Source organism: Thamnophis elegans, chromosome 15 (assembly GCF_009769535.1).
Source record: "Thamnophis elegans isolate rThaEle1 chromosome 15, rThaEle1.pri, whole genome shotgun sequence".
Taxonomy (NCBI): Eukaryota; Metazoa; Chordata; class Lepidosauria; order Squamata; family Colubridae; genus Thamnophis; species Thamnophis elegans.
Window position 1 is genome coordinate 19349804 of NC_045555.1, and position 24023 is coordinate 19373826.

Consider the following 24023-nt stretch of genomic DNA (forward strand, 5'->3'; position numbering starts at 1 on the left):
GGAGGATATAATCAAGATAGTCCATAATTGCCTACCAATCTAACAGTATGGCAATTGACAATCTCTTTATATTTCAACTCTAACTCTTTTAAAGAGGAAAAAAAATGCTTGCACAATTGCACCCATGGAGACATGTATATATGCACAACACACAAACAAACTTAACAAAGTGCTAAGTCTGCCCACCAACTAATTATCTCTCTCTCTCTCTCTCTCTCTCTCTCTCTCGAGTATCCCTCCTTCCTTCAGCCCAACACTCTTCACTGGCATCCCGGCCAGACGAGAGGGACTGCAGAGGGTCTCCTAGAGTCTAGGGCAGCGAGCCATTCGATGGGAAAGTTGCCTCTTGGAAGGAATGACCCGGATTGGCTTCTGCTTTCGATCTGCCGCCCAAAGACCAAACGGAGAAGCAAAGAGGCAGGAGAGACGTAGCAGGAGAGATGAAGCGGGAGCCAATCCGGGTCATTCCTTCCAAGAGGCAACTTTCCCATCGAATGACTCGCTGCCCTAGACTCGAGGAGACCCTCTGCAGTCCCTCTTGTCTGGCCGGGATGCCAGCGAGAGTGTTGGACTGAAGGAAGGAAGGATGCTCTCTCTCTCTCCCTCCCTCCCTCTCTGGCAAATCTGAGCAGCCGCTGCTGGGAGCCTGTCCCATGCCTTCTCCCAACCCCCACACCCCTTCTCTGAGCTACTTACTTTCTGCCTTGTGGACCTAGAACTGATTGCTGTCTCTCCAGGCTGGCTCTCCTCTCCTATTATGGTGGAAGGCGTCTTATAAAAACCACTGCGCTGCAGTTGGAAACTGCTGTGCGGTGTTTTGTTGACATGTGTGTGGCCGCATGGCTGCGCAGCTTACAGGGAACATTGGAAAAGATGGGCTGGCTCATATAAATTTCTCAACTGCTTCTGTGCTTAACTGTGCTCTTCTCAAAGACAGAATAATACGTACAACTGTGACTTCAGCTCTCTCGGTATGGACTATTAGATGCCAAGAAGGAGGCAGTCCAGGGCTGCCTCCCTAGAAACACAAGGGGGAAGGATATGTATTTTCTAGATAAGGAGTGTCAAACTCAAGGCCCGGGGGCTGGATACGGCCTGCAGGGTACTTAGATCTGGCCCGTGGGGCCACACTGGTAACAGTGAAAAACTGGCCACGGTGCTTCTGCCAGTGAAAATGGGCCCCCAAGCTCTGTTTTCAGCTGCCACAGTTGTTGTGGCCCACCAGCAGAGCTTGCAGCAGAGTTGGATAGTGAGGAGGTTGGGGGAGGAACATGGGCCAGTCCTGAAGTCTGGGTAAGGCTCTGACGAGTGCTCTGCATTGGAGCAGAGATGGGGTCAGGGTTGTTTGACAGTTATCAGCTGCCTTCGGAGTCGGAGATCAGTGGGGCAGAAGAACAGCTGGAGTCTGTTCTCAGTGTGCACATGCGCAGAGTTTCCAGGAGAAGGAACAGCTAAGGAACAAGGATTGGCTCGGGAGTAAAGCCACAGGATTTTACAGTGAATAGCCCCTCCCATAAAGAGGAGCAGAGTTTGCAGGAGACAATTAGTTCAATTCATTAGAGTGAAGATCTGTTCCTGACTTCTTGCCAAGGAATTGCTGCTACAGGATGGCGTTTGGAAGATATTGGCCTGGCAGCTCTCCAAGCCTGATAAAGGTCTATAGTTGTGAAATCTCCTGAAAGACTGTTGGCCGGGACTTTGCTGGAGGGGAATTCCCTTTAAACTAAATAAAAGAAGTTTTATTAGGATGAAGAGTGGGCTTCATGATCTTGGGCAGCCTAGGTCAGAACAATGGCCTCCTGCAACCTTCTGCCAGTGAAAACGAGCTCGGGAACCTGTTTTCGCTGGCAGAGCGCTCGGGCTACCCCAGGTGCTGACAAGAGGGACATTGAGTTGGCGACGCCCACCCGGCCATGCCACCTGAGGTCAAACACAACCCTGATGTGGCTCTCAATGAAATTGAGAACCCCTGTTCTAGATTAATTTAAATACAGGCAGTCCCTGACATACAACCATTCATTTAGTGACTGTTCGATGCTATAATGGCACTGAAAAAAGTGACTTATGACCTGTACTTGCACTTAACACCCATCACAGCACAGCCACACGATCCTAGTTGAGACGCTTGGCAACTGACGTGTATTTACCAAAGTTACAGCATCCTGTCTTTTGCATCATTCCCAGCCAGCTTCTGACAAGCGAAGTCAACGGGGAGGCCAGATTTGCTTCATACGTGAGTGATTCACTTAAACCACCATGGCAAAAAAGATTGTAATATCAGCATGACTGACTCAACTGTACTTCTTAGCAATGGGAATTCTGGTCCAGATTTTAAGTCAGGACTACCTGTACAAGCAATATAGCAGTATGCCTGCTGTCATCTCAGATTCAGAGAGAGGATTAGAGAAGGGTAGCATTTCACCAGAAAGTGGATTATGACATGCATTCGTCTGTTACCTGCAGCTTATCATCATAGTTGATTTCTTCCTTTGAGAGCCTAAGTTCTTGTGTTAAATGAAAAGATTGTGTAAGATGTTCTGGAGATACAAAATCTTCGGTTACTTGAATGCAGCTATGAAAATTTTGCACCTGAGCAAAACAAAAAAACAAAAAAACAAAAATCCAATTATTATTGGAAAGTTTATATAAGTTGATTGAAAAGGAAATGTAATAGAACTTTCTGGCACAAAATTTACAGATAGATATTATGCCTCTATAAATCTGTTACATTCTGTAATTTATTTTCATTTTCATTTAACCAAAAAGCCTAACAAAGATATTTCTTTGGTCAACAAATTATAATAAAATTTAACTGACAAAACCAAAACAAAGCATCTTGTAATGTAATAAAAAATAGATTTTATTTTACAGTATGACGATTGAACAAAAGCCATATAGGAATTACACAGCAGTAAAGACACCAACTTTAAAAATAACACAATTCAGATTGGCAGTGATGGATCAGAATTTCTATCTTTAAAGATATATATTTTTTTAAAAAAGGAATTCAAACTTTATTGTGTAATATAAAAAAGAAAAGGGATCAGAGCCAGGGCAGATGGAAACACAGTGTCAGAGAACTTCCAACGTATGTCCCCTTCTATTCTAGGCAGGCTATCTAGTGAGGTGTGGTGGCACAGTGGTTAGAGTGCAATACTGCAGGCTACTTCTGCTGATTGCCGGCTACCTGCAATTTGCCAGGCTCCAGGTTGACTCAGCCGTATATCTTTCCGAGGTGGGTAAAATGAGGACCAAATTGTTGGGGGAAATATGCTGACTCTGCAAACCCCTTAGAGAGGGCTGTAAAGCGGTATATAAGTCTAAGCGCTATTGCTATTGCTGCCAGAGGGGCTGAATCTAGTGGGGAAAGATGGGGTCTTTTCTGTGATGTCATCTGGTATTCACAAGATCGACAGCTGATCCCCAGAGATGGAACCAACAACTTCACCCTCTAGGACAGAGGTGTCAAACTAAAGGCCCGGGGGGCGCCCTGGAAACAGCCAAGAACTGGGTCGTTGTCCTTCTGCCAGTGAAAACTGGCTCCTGAGCTCTGTTTTCGGCTGCCACAGCCTCCTGCAACCCTCTGCCAGTGAAAACGGAGCTCAGGAGCCCGTTTTTGCTGGCAGAGTGCTTGGGCCACCCCAGACAGGAGTGAAATCAAGCTCCCCCCCTCCCCGAGGTTAAACACAACCTTGATGTGGCCCTCAATGAAATTGAGTTTGACACCCCTGCTCTAAGAGAAGTCTCTAGGTTCTTGTAACCCCAAGCCCTTTCCCTTTCAGAAAGAAGGACTTCTTCCCCTTTAAAAGCCAGACTAAAGGGGGAGGATGGAAGGAGTTGGGGTTTAACCGTTCTCTTCCTTCACTAATTCTGCTGGAATTTGCAGAAAGCAAAATTAATTTGCTTGATTAGAGAAAAAACAACAACTATATTTATCTGGCAACCCCTTAAAGATATTTTGCTTAAAAATAATAAAAATTAATTTGTGATTTATGGGTTTGAAGATTAAAAAGGATAGCTTATGGAAAGAAGGAAATTGTGATGTAATCTTAGAGAGAGCGTAAAATATAAATGCATTTATAACTGTTTTCCTTTCAAATTAGAAGCTTGTCAGAACCACCACTAATTTATTCTTAGCTCAATGTTACATCGAAGAAGGCAAACAAGAAAATACTTAAAAAAAAATTCCAATCTTTGAGACAATGCCTAATGCATTAAAATATTCCAAACAATAAAACCAAAACATTGTTGATCTTTGGCAAAGTCAGTGAAATCCTAGAATAAGGCTTTAGCAACATCAATAGCAATAGCACCTAAGAGTCTACAGGGCTTCTCAGTCATCCAGGTCATGGTTGTCCCAAAGGTGCTTTTTTAGGAGGCAACTGGACTTTCTTGTTTTTTCTTTGAAAAAGCACAGTTGGGACAACCATGGCCTGGATGACTGAGAAGCTCTATAGACTTTTAGCCATGCACTTTGGGATGAACACCCTTCGAATGGTGTGGGAGTAGGAATGGATTTCCAAAAAATTGCAGACTGCAGGAACCATTAGCACCACTCAGGTGACCCTGAGGACACAGATAAACCTCCAAGTGCTTCAGCGACCCTCTAAAAGGATGCAGATGACCAGCTGTCTGCAAGGAATATAAATCCTTCCATTCCCCACCATCCAGAGTGGAAGCAGCTTCTTGGATGAAGCTCCTTTGGGACAATAGCACATATACCGCTTCACAGTGCTTTACAGCCCTCTCTAAACGGTTCACAGTCAGCCTATTGCCCCCAACAATCTGGACCCTCATTTTACCGACCTCAGAAGGTGGAAGGCTGAGTCAACCTTGAGCCTGGTGAGATTTGAACTGCCAAATTGCAGTCACCTGGTAGTCAGCAAGGAGCCTGCAGTACTGCATTCTAACCTCTGCGCCACCACAGAAAATAAATGTTTCTGTTTATTTTCTCTTCATTTCACTTAAAAAAAAAAAGATTAAAATAACACGTATACATGTATAGCTTTACCTGGTGCAGAGCGCCTGCTGGTAAAACCACAGCATCACCCAGAAACTGGATGAGAGTACATGTTTTTACTCCATATTCTTCAAACAGTCTTTGGCGGAGCGTTTTGTTTACATACCAACTCTGATCACGTATTGGATCATGCTCTGGTAATACATCTAAACCTTGTTCCTTTGCGACCTGTAATACATTTGAGAAAAAAAAAGAATGACCCATGATGATTAAGGAATGAGTATAAATAAATACACATCAGTTACAATTCTGATTTCAAGGTACCGTATTTTTCGGAGAGTAAGATGTACCTTTTTTCCCTCAAAAAAAGAGGGTGAAAATCTGGCTGCATCTTATACACTGAATACAACATTTTTGGCCTATTGAAACCCCGCCCCCTTTGCAAAAATGGACATGCAGAGGATTTGGGAGGCTTGCAAAATGCTCCTGAGGGCTGGGAAGGGCAAAAAGAAGCAAAAAATGGAGTGTGTCCCACCCCCCAGCAACACTCTACAAGCCTCCCAAAGCTCTGCATGCCCCCCTTTTTTACAAAAAGCAAAAAACAAGGCGTGCAGAGGGTTTGAGGGGCCTGCAGAATGCAAAAACTTTTTAAAAAAATTTACCTCTTCAAAATCATGGTGCGCCTTATACTCTGGTGCGTGTTATAGTCCGTAAAATACAGTAAATGTACCTTCTTTTCTGCTGCTGCATTCATGTTTGTGCTATCAATTTGAAGGGGTTGTTCTTTCTTTCTGTACATGCATGTTGTTGCACAAAAGACGTGTGAAGGGGTTTTTGTCTTCTGGCTTAGTTCTCCTCAAACCCCATCTTTAGTGCTTCTTTTCACAATGTATGTGTAGATTAGTTAATTGAGAGAAGAATTAATGTCCTAGTACACTGATTCAAGCACTGAGTCAGGTGGCACTCCTGAACATACAGACAGCCACATTTCAATTTCTGAACTCATAATAGCACTTCTGTGTTGCATCTTCTTCTCCCCTGTAAAAATTGGATTGCATAGGAAAAAGCCTGCTTCCCTACTTTGTGTGTGGTAAACTTCACTATCAATTAAATCAGTGGCCCCAAACCTTTTGGGCACTAGGGACCAGTTCCATGGAGAAAGGTTTTTCTACGGACCTGGAAGGGGGGGATGGTTTTGCATGCTGCCTGTATCCCGCTAATGGCGCTTCACTTGTTTGCGTGGCCTGGTTGCTGGAACACTGCGGACCAGTACTGGTCCACATACTGGGGGTTGGGGACCCCTCAATTAAATAACATATAATAACAAATAACATAAAATAATAAAAAAAAACCAAATGCTTGTAAGTTGAGGATTACCTGTACATGTTGTAATAATCATATTTGTAGGATGTATTTCACATTATGGAACTAATAATACTGACTGTTTCATCTACTATTGTCTAGAAATTGGGCACACACCTTATAAATTAGTTCTGTAACAAAGACTATTTAGTTCTAATGTAAAGTATAAATAAACCAAACTAACTTTTTGTAGAAACTCCTTGATTTTGTCGGCATCCTTGTTGGCATAAATATGCCACAAGGCACCTGGCAATTCACTTGAATCCTTCAGTCTTTTTCTTAGCAGATCATCCAAATCTTCTTCTTCAAACTTTTTTAATACCCCTGTGAATTGACAAATGGTATCACTTTCTAGAGATGGAAAAGTTTTGATATATAGCTAATACATTCTTCTGTTGAATTTAACCAAAAGACATTGGAGAATCTCAAAATCTTATCTGATTAAAAATTATAAAGCAACATTTAAAGCATAGATTTAAGTATTTCAAGAAGGGAAAATGTAGATAAATAATTGTTCAGTGACTTTTAACTTCACATTTTGCTAACTTTTCCACATGAGCCTATCTTAGGATTCAAACTATTATGATAAAACCATGTTTAAAATGGAGTAATCTCATGACAACTAGAATTTTTAAAATACTTTGCTGGGCTGATTTATGCTAAATTTACAGATTCTACTGCACATATTAATATGGCAACATATATACATTCAGATGTTATTTTCACCTGATTTTGAAGGGACTCCATTCCCCTTTGCTATACCAACACTGACAAGGATGTTCACAATGTCAGATACTTCAATATGAAGGTTTGTAGTTCCTACATCGTGGTCTTTTGCAGCAGCTACACCTTTTGCCAAAAATAAAGTATAAATGTATCAAAGCACTTTCTTAACCCAATCTTTATTTTTCATCTACAATAAACTTAAAGCCAAAAAAATGCAACACACTATATGTGAAACACTTCTATCAGGTAAAATGTAGCTATAAATAAAAAGCTTAAAAATAATTTTAAAAATAATAGATATAATAGTGGTGATCATCAGGACCAGTATGATAATTCAGTCATTAAGTTTGATGAAAGTACCTTTAAGGTCTTCATATTTTCTCAGACAGATAAAAGGCTTTTTTATGAAATTGGCTTTTTCCCCACAAGTCAAATATATTCATTATAAAAACCTCAATGCATCAAATGAAGGTTACTTACCATATGCGCTGCATAATCGAGGTCCCAAATCTGGGCGTACAAAAAATCCTGGCAAGTACGAAGCCAAATTAAGTTTTCCTTCTGGGTTACAATATTCAGGCAGCGGCAAACTTTTTAATAAATCTTCATACCTGAAAAAAAATAAAAGATGGAAGCAACAAAAATATTTCAGAGGAGTACTTCAGGGAAAGACAATTGCTGTGAGCTGCCCAAAGTTATTGGATATGAGGCGGGCAACAAATAAATGTTGATAAATAAATCAATAAAGTAAATCAATAAATGAATTTAAATAAATAAATACCTTGCAGGCATCATGGTCTTGAAATCGTCCCCTGAAGGCAAGTCTTTCAGCTTCAGTACAATGGTTTCTCCATTTTTACTTTTTTGCCGCTCTGAAAATACATAGGTTAAGTGGATGGGGTGAGCTATGAAAATGCTTGGAATATTGGATGGTATTTAACTGTATTGTGTTCTGGAATTTCTCAAACGTCTCCTGTCTCCCACACTTTTCTTACTCTCTCTTTCAAAGGGTTCTGTTTGACCCTCTGAAATCAACTGAGAGTTGGGGGGTGAAAAAATAAAATGGCCACTCCTGAGATGCCTAAGTGGAGGGAGCAAGCTGACTCATAGACTAGTGGTCCCTAACCTTTGAGGCTTGGAGGCCTGGCTGGGGGGGGGGGACCAAACCACACGAGTGGTGGTGTCAAGCCTGAATGGTATTTAGGTGTGGGATTGCTTGTACCTTTGGGTATTCTAATATGAATCCAGTTTGACAGAGTTTGGAGCTGAAGGAGGATAGAGCCTTTAGCCCAGGGGTGGGTTCCGGCTGTCACTACTGCTGGTTTGCTCAGGGATGCGCCACACATGCACAGTGCAACAAAAAATTGTTCTGTACATGCGCAGAAGGAAATAACAAGATGGCGAACCAGTTTGGGGGCATGGCAAGTCTGGGTCACTGCTGGTTCCAGCGACCCAAGCCAAGTTACTACCGGTTTGGCCGAACTGGTCTGAACCGGTAGGAACCCACCTCTGCTTCAGTCAAAACATCATAGCTAGCTGATGAGTCACCCACATTCCAACGGCTGGGTGACCAGAGGAGGAGAAGAGGAGTCACCAAGTAACCATCTCCCATCTTGGTTGGACAACTTGAGAATCCTAAACTTATATTGGAATGAAAAGCCTGGGAACGTTAGTACTGGCTTTTCACTAGTTAGTACCAATATGATGTATCTAAATACATTTGTACTTTGAGAAAAAGAATGCACACAGCTTGACTGCATGGGCGTGCCAGCCCACCTCTCGCACGGCCCAGTTTCGAATAGGTTATGGCCTGGTAGTGGGCCACAGTCAGGTGATTGGGGACCCCTGCCATAAACCTTAATTACATACAAAATGCAGCTAATATTAATAACAGTCCAAAATTTTATTTATAACTAATATTTCATAACTGTGGGAATGCTCATATTGTTTACTTTCATATTTAAATTATGATGCATCATCATTTGTTTGAATATTTCCAGAAATGTCCATGTATTATCATTATTAAAATTTGTACATTAGTTTCTATTTGACAAAAGGGAATTAAGCTCCTGCAACAGGAATCTTAATTTCTTTCCTGGCAGTTCTTCTATTTTTGAAGAATCAGAGAACTGCAGCCTACAAATGTACAAGTAACATTTAAAAAAAAAAGTATACTCGAAAAGATAACATTGCAAAACTATTAATAAGGCAATTTCTATATTTGCATCATTAATGAATCCAACATATTATTTACATAGCCTTGTGTCTAAAATGTAATGAAAGGATGAATTGTTATGTTTTCATATCATATTTATATCCTCTATTTTCAATTATATTGCATATGCACACAAACATATTTGCATACAATTATTTGAAGGTATGAACAAAACAAAACATACTTGAAATTTCTTCAAAACCATCCCAGAATTCCTTGACATTGCCACTTGAAGTAATGCTATCTTTGCAGTTCAGAAGATCAGCTTTTAGATCACCAAAATCTGAACTAATAAAATCTGCCTTCCACAAGCTGGCATTCATTTTTTTGTGGATTCCGGAGACTAATACAAACTGAAAAGCATAATATAAAAACATCCATAAGCAGTAGTATTTGTTTAAAAATTGTGGTTTATACACAGGTATTCCTTGACTTAGGACTGTTCAAAGTTACAACTGCTGCACTCTCCCTCCCCCCCCCCCCGCAGCGACCTGGGGGGTCACATTTCAGAGACTACCTTGCAGGTGTGACTGGTTGCAGCATCCCATGGTCCATGACTGCAACTTGTGACATTTTTTGCCCACTGGAGATGCTGGATTCACTTAATGACCACATGGGTCACTTAATTAGTTTAACAACTATAGTGACTTTCTTTATGGCCATTTTAAAAATGACTGTGAAATCTATTCCAGTCGTAAGTTGAGAACTACCTGAAAAATTAGTTTTGAAAGAACAATAATATAACTACATCGGCTGAGGCAGGGTACAAACAAGTAAGTGGTAAGTATGGTAAGTAAGAAGTGCTTTTTTGGACTGAAGCCCATCAAGTCCAAAAGTCTCTTCTCACAGGAGCCAGCCAGCTACACGAGGAAGCCCACTAGTTTCCCAGCTGATGGCCTTCAGGAGTAGGCTAAGAGGCATTGCCCCACAAGTTTTTCAAAATGGTCCAGCCAGCACATCATCTTGTGATAGTGAATTCCAAAATTTAATAACATGTTGCATAAGAAAAATCTTCTTGTCTGGTCTGATTCTTTCAGGATTCAGCTTCAATGGGTAAATTCTAGCTCTAGTTTTTGGGGAAGGACAAAATCACTCCTCCTTGTCCAGTTTATCTACACCAGTCATACTTTTGCACACCTCAACTTTGTCCCCTGGCATTCATCCCCTTTCTAGACTAAAAAGCCCCAAATATTTCTGCATAGGAGCCTTCTTCTCTAGCTCCACTATATTCCCCTTTGAAGTAACCAGAACTGCCCACAATATTCTACACCAGTGTTTTCCTGATGGGTATTGCTGGCTGGGGAATTCTGGGAGTTGAAGTCCGCACATCTGAAGTTTACCAAATTTGCAAAACACTATTTTAGGTGTAGTTTCCATTACTGATTTATATAAGGGCATTATAATATTGGCACCTCTATTTTTAATAGCTTATTATCCCTAATATGCGGTTTGCTTTTTTTTAAACAACTGATGCATATTGATATTGACCTGTTCACCATTATTCCAAGATATTTTCCTCTTTAATGACTGCTAATTGTGATCCCACTAGGTTGTATGAGTAGTTAATAAATTTATTAGTAACCTTAAATTTAACAAGTAAATACATTTCATGAATTTTGTCTGGTATAAACCTATTTACTAAAAAAAACAAAAACAACTATATGGAACCAAAATATTAACTGAATGTATTATTAGGGGCATATATGTTTATCCTAATGGTGGATGCAAAAGATTATTGTACATATTTTTTTGTTATAGAGATAAATCTGCATAATAAATTAACTGCAGTCATGTAATTATCCATGTTTGGCAGGACTATTAAGATCTGAATTTAAATTCAAGATTTGAATTTTCTTTGTACTGAATATATTAGAATGTTGTTACCTATACAGCTGGTAACTATTTTCAACCAGCCTCTCTCTTTACTACTGAGTTATTTTACTTGTTAACTTAGAGCTGAAGCATTGATGTGGAACATTTTCTTCAGAAAATAATAAGATTGACTTATTTGGAACAACTACTGCTTTCTCCATTCGGTCTACCATACTTTCAGGGATTGGGGACTAATATCGGGGAATAGAATTTTTGTCTAAATTTAGCTGTACGGTAATTACCATATTTATTACCATATTTTTGGACTATAAGACACATCAGTGTATAAGATGTACAAGATTTCAAAGAGGTAAGTAAGAAAAAAAAAGGTTTTTGTCCTCCCTGGCACTCCAGGACCACTCTGCAGGCTTCAGCAGGGCTGGGGGAAGGCAAAATGCCTGTTTTTACAAAAAATGCCCCCCCCCCCCTTTTTTTTTTTGCAAAAATGGGATGCAGGGGTGGGGCTGTATTTGGTATATAAGATGCACCAACATTTTTATGCTCTTTTATGGGGGGGTGCGTCTTATACTCAGAAAAAATATAGTAATTGCCTTTTAAAGTATTAAAAAACCCTCAATAAATATCATTTAAAAGAAAGAAAAAAATGATGCCTTGTCAGCTGCTTTTTAAAAAGAACACTTTAATATATACCTTTCCTTGTTTCCAATACTCTTTGAAGAGTTTCCAGTTGTTGCTGTTTTCATGATCGCTGAGCCACAAAACATGCTTATTACAAATCCATGAATGTGGAATATGATTGAATAATCTGTTGTTATCATCTGAAATACTTTTTCTGTTGTTCTTTGGCTCTTCCTTCATTTCAGATTTTACACTTATCTTTGATGTTCTATTTGGTGGTATCTTGTTTTCTACAACTGAAGCAATTATGTCGTCAAGAATGTTTGGCATAGTCCTTCCACTTTTGCTACTCTATTGGAAAAATAAAATGAGGACTTAAGCAGTCTTTAGTTTTTTCTTAACCGATCTAAAAAAGATATAATCACACTGAATGTTTAACTGTAATATGGTATTATTTTTATTACATTGTTCATCATTTTGTGCCCAAATCCTTCTGATTGTTATATAACTACGGAACCATTTCAGTAGTAAATTAACCACATATTCATAATGCAAACCACAAATCTTTATAATTCTGTTTTATGTCTGAATACTAACTAAATTAGTACATTCTAGCTGTTTTCAGGGAAATCTGGCATGAGAAAATAACACAGCTCAATACATTTAAATAATCTCTTGGATGTGCTATTTTTTGAATTGTAGACCTCTGTTGCTGTTTGACCAAATGTTTTAATTTAGACAAGTATTTCAAGAATAGGTTACAATAAATACTAAAAGTACTGTTCTTGTTTCTCTACTACTCACTACTATCTCTGACATCTAAGCCATGAAATAGGTCCTCTCTATCCTAATACAACTAGAACACAGCATTTTGAAAACACACTCACTGCTGTTCCTGTTGAATAAACCGGAGCAAAAGCAATGCCAGCATCTGTAGAGCCTAGGCGCAATTTGCAAGCTGTAGTAGTCAGCAGGTCTCGTAATGTTGAGCCCTGCTCATTATTTTGAGACAAAGGAGTTGACACCTTGAAATTAAGTGATTCTGAGTTGTCTTGCTCTTGTTCCTCCTTTGTATGCTTTCCAAGGGGATAATCTTTGTTTTCTAAAATCAATATATATATAGACAAGGAACAAGTTACATAATTATGCAATGGTAAGGAGCAGGTATACTACTAGCAGATTGTATTTTATAATGAAGTGCATGACATAATTCTACTGCTTTAGTCACATAACATCAGAGATTGAATTAAAAGCTTCAAAATGCAATCAATACTATTTAACTTGCATTATAAAAAAGAGCAGAAATACTAAAACTTCTTTTACATAAGACATCAATACAAAATACTAAAAAAAGCCCAGATAATTTTACACGTCATGGCAGAATGGAAGCCACTACCAATGAGCCAGAGATGGTATTCTATTTTCTTCACTACCGATTCGGTAGTGGGAACACATCTGGGCATGCCAGAACCTTCTGTTCTTGATGATATCAGGATGGGTGGGCGGAGCATTGCGCCGCTGCCATTACTGGTTCGCCTGAACTGGTAGCATAGCATCTCTGCAATGAGCCACATATCTTATTCAAACTTAAAAGTCAATAGCTTTCTCCTTTATGGGAAAAAAACCACCCCAGCACCAGGTGTGTCTCTAGGATTTTTCAACAGGTATTGTTATCACTGGCCCTAGTATCCTTTTGGAGCATCTGGAAGGATTGGGGTTTTTTTTTTAAAAAAATAGTGGTTCTGTTTCTTCACATTGGGTCATATGCAGAAGTGTTGGTGAATTACAGTTGCTGCATTGAGTCCAACTTGTCCCTCATGCTGTTCACAATATTCATGAAACTACTTGGAAGACTGCAAATGGCAATTCCGTGACCATGGGATCCGCAAATGTTTTTTTTTAATTTTATTTTTTACAAACATATCAATGCGTGAACAGTGCAGCACTGTTATAATCTTCCATTATTTACTTAATGAATAGTTCAATATTATTTTTATGCCAGTCATATTATTTAAGTATACTTAGTAACACCATCATTCAAATTCTGCTTTCCCCTCTTATTATTACTTCTCCTTATTATATAAAAATGTGTATTTTATTAATCCCCCCTCTCTAGTTTCCATCCCGATTCTAACTTTGATTATGCCACTGCTGTATTTAAACATATTCCCTTTCTAACCATCATCTCTTACCCGCTTTAAAGCTTTGTTTGTTTATTTTAGATTGGCAACTGTTACAAGGGCAAGCTGGTTACCAGAAGTGCCTGATCATGTGACCATGTGATGGTCATTGTGACACAATGTGATGGCTGGAATTTTGAGAACTGCTCATAAATATAATTTGTCCAGCACATCACATCTTCAAATGATTGTTGAACAAGGGGCCAGTAAGTGTAGACTACCTGTATATAATTAATAATGGATAGTATACAATAAACTGCATTACATTGTATGTTATATTATACTAATACACTACATACTACATAACATATTATACTTAGTCTTTAATAAATCTGTAAAAATTTATCCTTTTGCCAAGATTTAATTAGCTTTAGTGTTAAACATTCATTCATATATTTTAACTATTACAGTCTGCTTCTTTCGTAAATTTTGTTAGTAATTTTGAGCATTCAACACAATAGAAAGATGGGGCATCTATCAATTGGCTGAATTCCAGCATGTCAAATAAAGATATGTTGCTTTCTAATTAACTTATGTCATTATTTACCTTTTTTTTCTTCTCTAGCCTTTTGCTCTGCTAGATCTGCCAGCCAATGAAGTGGGGATTGTGACTCGGGAGGATTTAACTTGCTCTCCGAACTTATGTCACTTCCTGGGCTTGCGCTGCCATTTGCTTCAGATTTTTGAGATGGCTTTTGCTGTTGTAACTCAGGTATGCACAGAGAAATTTTATTACTGTGATTAAGGACATTCTGTAAAATCTGTAGAGCATAATAATTGCATCAAATTGTTTGCATTTTTTAAAAAAGGATATTATTTTATGATATTAATACAGCTGAAGAGATGATAAGTAAAAAATGTCTAAAATATATTATACTGTAGTATTTAACAACAATGCATATGTAATTATGCCACATAATATGAAAATATTAGTATTTCACTTGACCATTATATTATGGCCTTACCTGAGATACGCCATTCACTGGGGGAAACCTGCCAATTTGTAAATTCTGTTTGCTGCCACACTGGCAATGGGGTTTAATTTCATGTTTCTCTCTAAGAGTATGCAATGCTTCAACAAGTTCTGTTAAAACTGTAAGATACGGAAAAATAATTGTTAGATTACTCAATCTTTATGTACATATGTATATAAATTTATACATGTATATGTACTGTACGTGTCCATAGTCTTGAGCTAATAATCTGATGTTATATGTACCTTCATACAATAAAGAAAATAAAGTTGAAAGTTTCCAAAACAGTTTTACCATTAGCCATATTTGTTTAAAGAGTTGTGTTCAACATAACCATGTCATAGATTAACAGGATATGAGCCTCAATGGTTTTATAGTATGTAATCAGATATCACATTTGAATAACCTAAACAATAGATCACGTGAAGTGCCTTCAGGGAGAAGGATATAAAAGGGCAGAATATATGAACTGACAAAAAACAATTGTACTGCTATTCCATGCTTTTGTTGTATTTATTTTCCTAGATCTAGTTTTTGGCAAAAAAGAAAGTAGCTGTCTATTTTACATAGCAAAAACAATTGCTATTAATATCAAATGCTTAAGTAAATAAATAAGCCTCTAAAATATAATAAATGACATTAAATGCATTAAAATGGCATTAAATAACCACCAGAAAATCAAAGTCAGGCAACATATAAACAAAAATAGTTAAAAGTAAGATGACTTTAAATATTTGATTTACATCCCAGAAGATTAGAATGATAAAGTGATTACCTTTACATATGCGTAAAGATTGTTGGCTATTTGTGGCTCTCTGAATTTGGTTGTGTTCTTGCATCCTCAGTTGGAGGGAGAGCAGGTTTTGCTGGCATGGGAAGCTTATTATATATAGACAGAGAGCAAATGCCATTTTTCTATTTTGCTAATTGGTGGTGGAATCTTCTCATAGGATTCCACAGCCAATTGCACCCTGATTCAGGTGACCTGAAGCAGGGATGGGTTCTGGCTGCTGCTACTGCCAGTTTGCTCAGGGACGCGCTGTGCACGAGCTTGATGCGTGCATGTGCAGTACTAAAAACACGATTTTGGGGCCTATGGCACCGCCGAAAGAACCGGTTCAGGAGGTGGCAGGCCAAGTTACTACCTACTCAGCCGAACTGGTCCGAACCAGTAGGAACCCACCCCTGACCTGAGGGGACAGATAAACCTCCAAGTGGCCTCAACAGCTCTGAGAGGGAGTGCTAAGGAAATACAATCCTACGATTCCCCTCCCATCATCCTATCAGAACCTATCCTTCCATCCCCCTTCACCACCCAGTCTCAACTGTTCAGTACCCATCCTTCCATCTCCCCACCATCACAACTGATGAAGCTTCTTGGATGAGAAACAAAACGTTTTCTTCTTCCTCAAAGGAAAAAAACGGTCCAGTGGCCTTTAAAAAAAGCACCTTTGAAACCACTATAAACTTGATGAGAATCTCTACAGACATCAAGAGGGAAAAGATTTAGCCCACAGGGTTTGCTGTGTGGTGTCCCCTAGGTCTTGGTGCTGTCCCTGTTCTTATTTAACATCTGTATTAAACCGTTAGGTGAGGCATCAGTATCACAAATGTCTTCCAGTCTGACCAAGTTATGCACTGGAGGTTTTGTTTGAAAGCTGTGGGAATCTATATGTTAGAGTAGGACCTGGTTCTAAGACTCCCTGCATCCCAGGATTTGCTTTCTCTAGTCCTGGATGGGCTTGCACTGTCCCAACAGAATAGATGGGTTCTCCTGTTTGAAGAATAGGTGGTAGCCACGGATATGAAAGCTTTCACACAAAGAGCCAGCTCTGTCCTTTCCTGAATTGGGAAGCTTTGGTCATGATCACTCATATCTTATCACATGCATATTACCATAAAGCACTCTAGATGAGACTGTCCCTAAAGAGCACCTGGACCTATAGTGTTGGAGTGGAACAGAGCAGTCTAGATGTACCTCGGGTTAGAATTTTTTCTTCAGTACAGTTATGATGGCACTGAAAAAACTGGATTAACAACTATTACTTTCCCACGGTCATATGATCAAAAAGCGAGTGCTCGGTGACTGGCCCTCATTTATGACTATTGCATAATTATATTGTCATGTTCTCCTCCTCTGCACACACTATCTCTGCTTCAATTCCATCCAACCACCTATCTCCCCTCCAACTGGAGACAGCAAAAGATAGAGAAGGAACATAGATTTGAATTGTTGATTTGAAATCTTCCTGAGCGTTTCAGATATTTCTGCAACATATGGAATGACAATGTTGCTAGGTTTGTCGTTCTCTTCTTTGTCTGTAATAGAGGAACTCATGTTGGGTCTTTTTTTTGGATTTGATGAAGGCCCAAGTTAGGATAACTTGGTTATCCTTTAGTTGTTTCTCTTTTCCCTCTTTACTGGTGGGCAAACTTTCAGCCCAGTGGTATTTGCTCCAATTTTATGCTCAATCAATGCAACATACATGTATACTTTAAACCCAAGAATACACTAAGGCAGAAGCTTGTCCATCCCAAGGATAAAACACCCAGATACAAACTGAGCAATATGATATATGCAATACAATGCATATATGGGCAAACAATCAATCCATAAATGCATGGCACAACATAGGAGATCAAACCCATCTGGACAAGTTTCAATGGTCCATCTGCATTTGAAAAACAAAGGTCCCTCTTTTGAAGACAGCAAAGTCCACGTTTTGACAGAGAGAACCGCTGGTTTGAAAGAGGGGTAAAAAAATCCACCTATGTTAGAACTGATCACCCCTCCCTCAAAAAGGAGGAGGAATAAGACTCCACCTATCCGGTGTACAATGCAGCCCTTTTAGCGATTCCAAGAGGATTCCACAATTAAATAAAAATAAGCAAAGAAACCAACAACCCTTCTAATCTTACTGCTATTTAAATGAATGACAGTATACTCAATATTGAAAGCCGTTCAATGCGCTTCCGAAACTATGCAGCATGAACACAACATCTCTTCTAGGCTGCCTATATGTGCAGATGGATATGAATAGTCATTTTGATTTGCTAACTAAAGATGTGGCTGCTTTAATACATTAAGGATGAGTGCTTCTAATTCATTTTATAGTAATAATCTCCATTAGGTCTGATTTACAGAAGAATAATTCCTCTAGTTCCTCTAATAGAATAGGTAAAGGGTAAAGGTAAAGGTTCCCCTCGCACATATGTGCTAGTCATTCCTGACTCTAGGGGGCAGTGCTCATTTCCGTTTCAAAGCCGAAGAGTCAGCACTGTCCAAAGACGTCTCCGTGGTCATGTGGCCGACATGATAGCTGTTTTGCACCTGTTTTTCGCAGTACTCTTTTCAAATTTGGGTACTGTCCCCTTTGTAAACAAATTACATAGACAGGTTATCTATCTAGAATCTCTAATCTGTGCTCTCCAAGCAGAAATTAGGTGTCCAATTTGGCCATTCCACTCTACGGAGATGTCACACTATTAGCCCCCTCTACCACGAAGATCCTGCAGGAGAAGAGCAGTCTGGACAAGCGTGGGATCTGGCAAAATGAGAGCTGTGAACCATAAACACAAAGCTTTTGCTGTGACCCAGCATAACAGATATAGCGCCCTTGCTGACCTTAATGGGAACACTAAAGAGACAGGTCAAGGTAGTTCTGATAATGATGACTCAAATAAGCAGGGGATCGTGGTCCAAAATGAAGAACTTTCTTCAGAAAGGCGAAATGGGGAACCAGGTATCACAGACCAGTCGCACGATAAGAGCAAGGTATGCAAGAAGAGAAGTCACCTTCTGGTTGGTGATTCAATCATAAGGGATGTAAATTTAGGAAAGGATATAGAGGTTTTGAAAGAGGTCAGGTCTCTGCCAGGTGCTATTGCCAGCAGAAACAAGAGGCGTGTTCTTAAGATAGTCAAGAATGCAAGTAAGGACTGTGACGTTGATGCTATTATATATCTTGGCACAAATGATCTGTCCCAAAAAGATGTACGGTGTGTGAAGAATGATTTCCAGAGCTTGGGGTATGAACTTAGTAGTATAGGTTGTAGGCTTATCTTTTCAGAAGTTTTACCAGTATATAAGAAACAAAAAAGGAAGGGCCAGCGTGTAGCAGAGTTTAATGTGTGGCTAAAGGAGTGGTGTAAAAGGGAAGGCTTTGGTTTTATTAGTCATGATTCCTGGAGCTGGTCCAATGAAAAACTGTACAAAAGAGATGATTTGCACCCATCCACGAAAGGGACTCAGTTACTTGCCATTAAATTCACAGATTTTCTGGATAAACATTTAAACTGAACTAAGGACAGAGAATTAATTGATACAGAGCATTTCTGTCCCCAGCAATCTAAAATTCATAGCGTTATTAGTGCATGTAACATAAATGTTTGTGCGGGTAAGATTATCACTCCTGCTGTCAAGCAAAACCAAGCATTTAATAGTGAATGCCAGACCATGTGCATGAATCATACAAGTGGCAAGAAAATAGGGGCAGTCAGGTGTAACACAGGTTATGTAGACAGTAAACACAGGGTCAATCAAAATGGACTCAAATGTCTATACATCAATGCACAGAGTATGAGGAATAAACAGGGTGAATTAGAAATTTAAGTAAATGAGGACAGATACGATATTGTTGCCATTACAGAAACTTGATGGGATGAAACCCACAAATGGAACTTATAGTTAGAAGGATTTAAATTATTTAAAAGAAATAGACCAAATAAAAGAGGAAGTGGAGTTGAACTATATATAAGAAATAACTACATCTCTACAGAATGATGAGAACTATCCTGAATGCATTTGTGTCAATATTAAAGGTTGGAGGGGGAAATGACATTGCCACAACAGTTATGGGGGATTTTAACTACCCTGACATCAACTGGGAAACAAACTCTGTACCAAGTGGAAGAGCCAACAGGTTCCTAATGAACCTAGCAGACAATTTTGTTTCCCAAAAAGTAGAGAAGGGAACAAGGGGACCAGCCATATTGGACTTAATTCTCACTAACAGAGAGGAAATGATAGAAGGTGTTGAAGCCACAGGAACCCTGGGGGCAAGTGACCATGCAATATTGGAATTCAACATTATGCAAACACAAGTAGTAGAACAAAGTCAAATTAGAGTCTTGGACTTTAAGAGGGCTAATTTCAATAAACTTAGAGAGAGCTTGGGAAGAATTCCATGGATGAGAATCCTCAAGGGGAAAAAAACTCAAGAAGCTTGGGAAATTTTGAAAAATGAGATTACAAAAGCCCAGTCTAGCACAATACCAACGAAGAAGAAAAATAACAGCTCCCAAAAGAAACCAGCATGGCTGCATAAAGAACTCTCTGACAAATTGAAAGACAAAAAAGATAAGTATAAAAAGTGGAAAGAGGGGGACATAACTAAGGCAGAATATCAGCAAATAATCCGAGCCTGTAAATATGAATTGAGGAAAGCTAAGGCTCACAATGAAGAAAGGCTTGCCACAAAAGTAAAAAAATAACAAAAAAAGCTTCTTCCAACATGATCTTACCTGATCCAGGAATAATTTGAGTTGGCATTAAATGTTTATGATCATGTGGTTGTCCTTTCACACATTTCATCCAGGCGTATAGTTCTTTATCTGTGAAAAATTTTAAAAAAATATCCTGAAGTAAACAAAATTGGCTTACCAGGAGAAAAGTGGAATGACACAAATGGGAGTTCTAGTATGCGTGTGCATAGAGGTGAATGAAAAAGTGAAATAAGCAATTCTGAAATGTTGAAATATATCTTTACAAAAATGCACTGACCTCTAGAACTCTTCCTTTCCTTAGCCTTATAGCAATCTAGACACACCACAAATCCACATTTTTGGCAGACCCAGTGGATATTAAACAGGGTGGCCTCACAGGCATCACACATTTCGCGGACTCCCCTGACTGCTCTCTTCCAAGCAATTTTGGCTGAAATACAGAGAAAACACCATACCAAGTACTGAAGTTTCAAAACAAACAACTGTACACCAAAACAAGAAACGAAAATGCAGCCAAGAAAACCAATCATTCTTTCTTTTTAAGCAATTTTTAAAAAGTCTCTGGCAAGTGTAATCAATTTTTGAATTGTCCTAGCATATAATTGTTATCTAAGACATCCTCATTTGAAACTCTGTCTACAACATTGCCGGGTGTCAAAGATTATTTCTAGATATTACAGTATCTTTTTTTTTCAGAACAAAATGAGTACGGTATTTATGAAAACAAAGTAAAGTATTGTTTAAAAAAATGGGGAAATAGACCCTGTCAAGGAGAAGTTGTGGGCTTTTGGTCATTTGGTTTTGCAATGGCAAAAATATGATTATTCCTTCTTACGGAACAAGTGGGTTTTAAATGAAAGCAGATATAAAGCTGTGTTTATTTTAGGGGAAATCTTTTTCACCCATGAAAACTCAGTAGATGAAGCAGATCGGTTCACACAAAATATTCCCTATATAGTTTATGGTAATTTCTATAATTATTCTGAATAAAATAAAATTATTCTCTTGCAAAACAGGTTCTAATCAAAAGGTAAATATTTAAATGAAGACTTTGGCTCACTAACTTTATATATCTAAAATGTCAAAAAAATGTAAGGAAGGTATTAAAATGTTTTATGCATGTTTTATTACATTCTTGATCACCATGTTATTTTTTTATTTTAAAAAATTAAGATTATTGTACCAAACACAGGATTGCTGCAGTATTGCTCTTCCTGTAGTATCAGTAATATTAATTTTGTCTTCCTGCTCAAGGTTTTAGGCTGCTATGGCTTAATTATGACTTTATACATATAATTTAAGAGAGCTCTGGTGGCACATTGGTTAGAATGCAGTATTGCATGTTAATTCTGTTGACTGCTGGCAGTTCGATTCTCACCGGCTCAAGATTGCCTCAGCCTTCCATCCTTCTGAGGTTGGTAAAATGAGGACTCAGATTGTTGCTGACTTTGTAAGCCACTTAGAGAGGGCTGTAAAGCACTGTGAAGTGGTATATGTCTAAGTACTACTGCAATTTCTATAAACCCATTTTTTAAAAAATGCATCCCTCCCTCCATCTACTCATCCATCATATTTGCGAGTATTCCAATGTATTTTGTTTTTTGTAATTCAATTCCCTTCAGATATATATGCTTAAGAGGAAAACTCAACTCTCCATAATAGATTTTTAAAACAATTAGCTATTCTATTGGTGTGAAATAAAACCATACATCTTCACAAATTCATCACATAATATTGATAACATTTTTGTAAAAGACCAATAAAACTTTTTAATATGAGAATATGGATTAATAAAATTGCACAAACATGTATTGCAAGATTTGACTCAGTATTTACATACATCTACACATTGCACTCACCAGTACGCTAAAGAGGAAGACATAAAATCTGGAGTAGTGAAACCAAGCAGATTAAGATATGAAAAGAGCTATCCCATTGCATAATAAAAACTGAATAACCTTACCATCCTTTTTGACCCAGGACATAGCTGTTTTCTCAGATGTCACTAGCTGACAAAATTTGTCACCTATATGTTCTAAGATGTATTTGCAAGTTTCTAAGTCCATTTCATCATCTTCATAACTTTCATGTGTCCATAAATTCATAGCTTCATCATCATATTGATCGGGAGAAGAAAAACCATCAATTCGAACCACTCCATTTTTGCTAAAGGAAAGCCTAAGAAACAAAATGAAGTTATTCAGAAACACTTTAATTTTATTAAGATACTAGATATACTGTGATAGAGATATTTCCTTGCAAGATTCCTCAATGCTTTCAACAATGGCAGAGCTTTAAATTCAGGGAGATATTCAAAGATGGATCTGTCTCAAAATTTTAACTACATAGCACAGTCAAACATCAGGGGTTGTCCACATTGATCAGAAGAAATGCTTTATGGTGTTTTCTATTATGTCATAAAATGTTTTATGGTAATTTTTGTGTCATAAAATGTTTCATAAAATTTGCTTAATTTAAAATTCCATGGGAGTCATGGGTCTGAGATTTTGGACCCATTCTGCAAGTTAGCCGATTTCAGGTACATTTTGGTTCAAAAATGATTGTCCAATGATTGACCATTAAGGATTATGGGAATGAGGGTTTTAGTAGTATATATATTAATGGGTGTCCGTTCTAATCATCCAATATTCTATGTAATGCAAAAGACAATATAAGAATATGAGGTTATATTACGTGCTTTATTAAAACAAATAAAGGATTTGCTAATAGAAACTTAAGGGGAAGAAGTTTGAATAATCTGCAATTTTTCAGCATTTAAATTTAACAACTTAATTCTCAAAAAGTTGAAATTATTGAAAAGCTTGGCTTGGCTATAGAAATATTTTTTTCTATATTAATATGAAATAGTTTCCCAAATCCTTGGGATACAAATCTGTCATTTTGCTTTATTTTATTTATTTATTTATTTTGTCAAGCATGAATTAGATAACAGATATAAGTATAGACATGATTATGTATACATGAAATGAATACAAATACAAGGGAATATTAGTACAGGGACGGTAGGGACGCTGGTGCGTTTATGCACGCCCCTTAAAGACCTCTTAGGAATGGGGTGAGGTTGACAGTAGACAGTCTAAGGTTAAAGTTTTGGGGGTTTGGGGAAGAAACCAGTGTCAGGTAGTACATTCCAGGCATTGACCACTCTGTTACTGAAGTTGTATTTTCTGCAATCAAGTTTGAAGCAGTTTGCCATAAGTTTGTATCTATTGTGTGCTTGTGTGTTTTTGTGGTTGAAGCTGTCAAATATTCATTGTAGCAGATAATTTTATGTGCTATGCTTAGATCGGATTGAAGGCAGAGAAGTTCTAAGTTGTCTAAGCCCAATATTTCAAGTCTAGTGACATGGGGTATTCTGTTGCCAGCAGAGGAGTGGAGGACTATTCTTGTGAAATATCTCTGGACTTGTTTGATTGTATTAATGTCTGATATGCAGTGTGGGTTCCAGACAGATGAGCTGTCTTTAAGACAGCTAGTCTAGCAAAAGTTTTGTATGCCCTAGTTTGCAGTTCAATGTACTGGAGAAGAAGCTTCGCAAGATTAGGTTAATGACTATTACAAATAATGACAACCACTCCAAAGACAGGTTAGACAAACAATATGGTATATTGGTTAAAGTACTGGAGTAA

The 24023-nt window shown here is 38.3% G+C and overlaps 1 protein-coding gene across 3 annotated transcripts in view; it reads right to left on the reverse strand.

Annotated features, from left to right (window-relative positions):
* JMJD1C (jumonji domain containing 1C) overlaps nt 1-24023 on the reverse strand; it is a 130873-nt gene that overhangs the window by 1994 nt on the left and 104856 nt on the right. For 2 of the 3 annotated variants that reach the window (XM_032232310.1, XM_032232309.1), the window contains exons 12-25: nt 22337-22551; nt 20651-20803; nt 20392-20481; nt 14860-14987; nt 14442-14655; nt 12602-12816; nt 11787-12065; nt 9448-9616; nt 7830-7920; nt 7529-7659; nt 7049-7171; nt 6507-6646; nt 5012-5188; nt 2458-2589 (exon numbers count right to left, since the gene is read on the reverse strand). In XM_032232310.1, coding sequence (XP_032088201.1) covers nt 2458-2589; nt 5012-5188; nt 6507-6646; nt 7049-7171; nt 7529-7659; nt 7830-7920; nt 9448-9616; nt 11787-12065; nt 12602-12816; nt 14442-14655; nt 14860-14987; nt 20392-20481; nt 20651-20803; nt 22337-22551 — 2257 coding nt within the window. Of the gene's footprint in view, nt 1-2457; nt 2590-5011; nt 5189-6506; nt 6647-7048; nt 7172-7528; nt 7660-7829; nt 7921-9447; nt 9617-11786; nt 12066-12601; nt 12819-14441; nt 14656-14859; nt 14988-20391; nt 20482-20650; nt 20804-22336; nt 22552-24023 lie in introns of those variants that run through there. The other variant, XM_032232311.1, reaches the window with a different exon arrangement.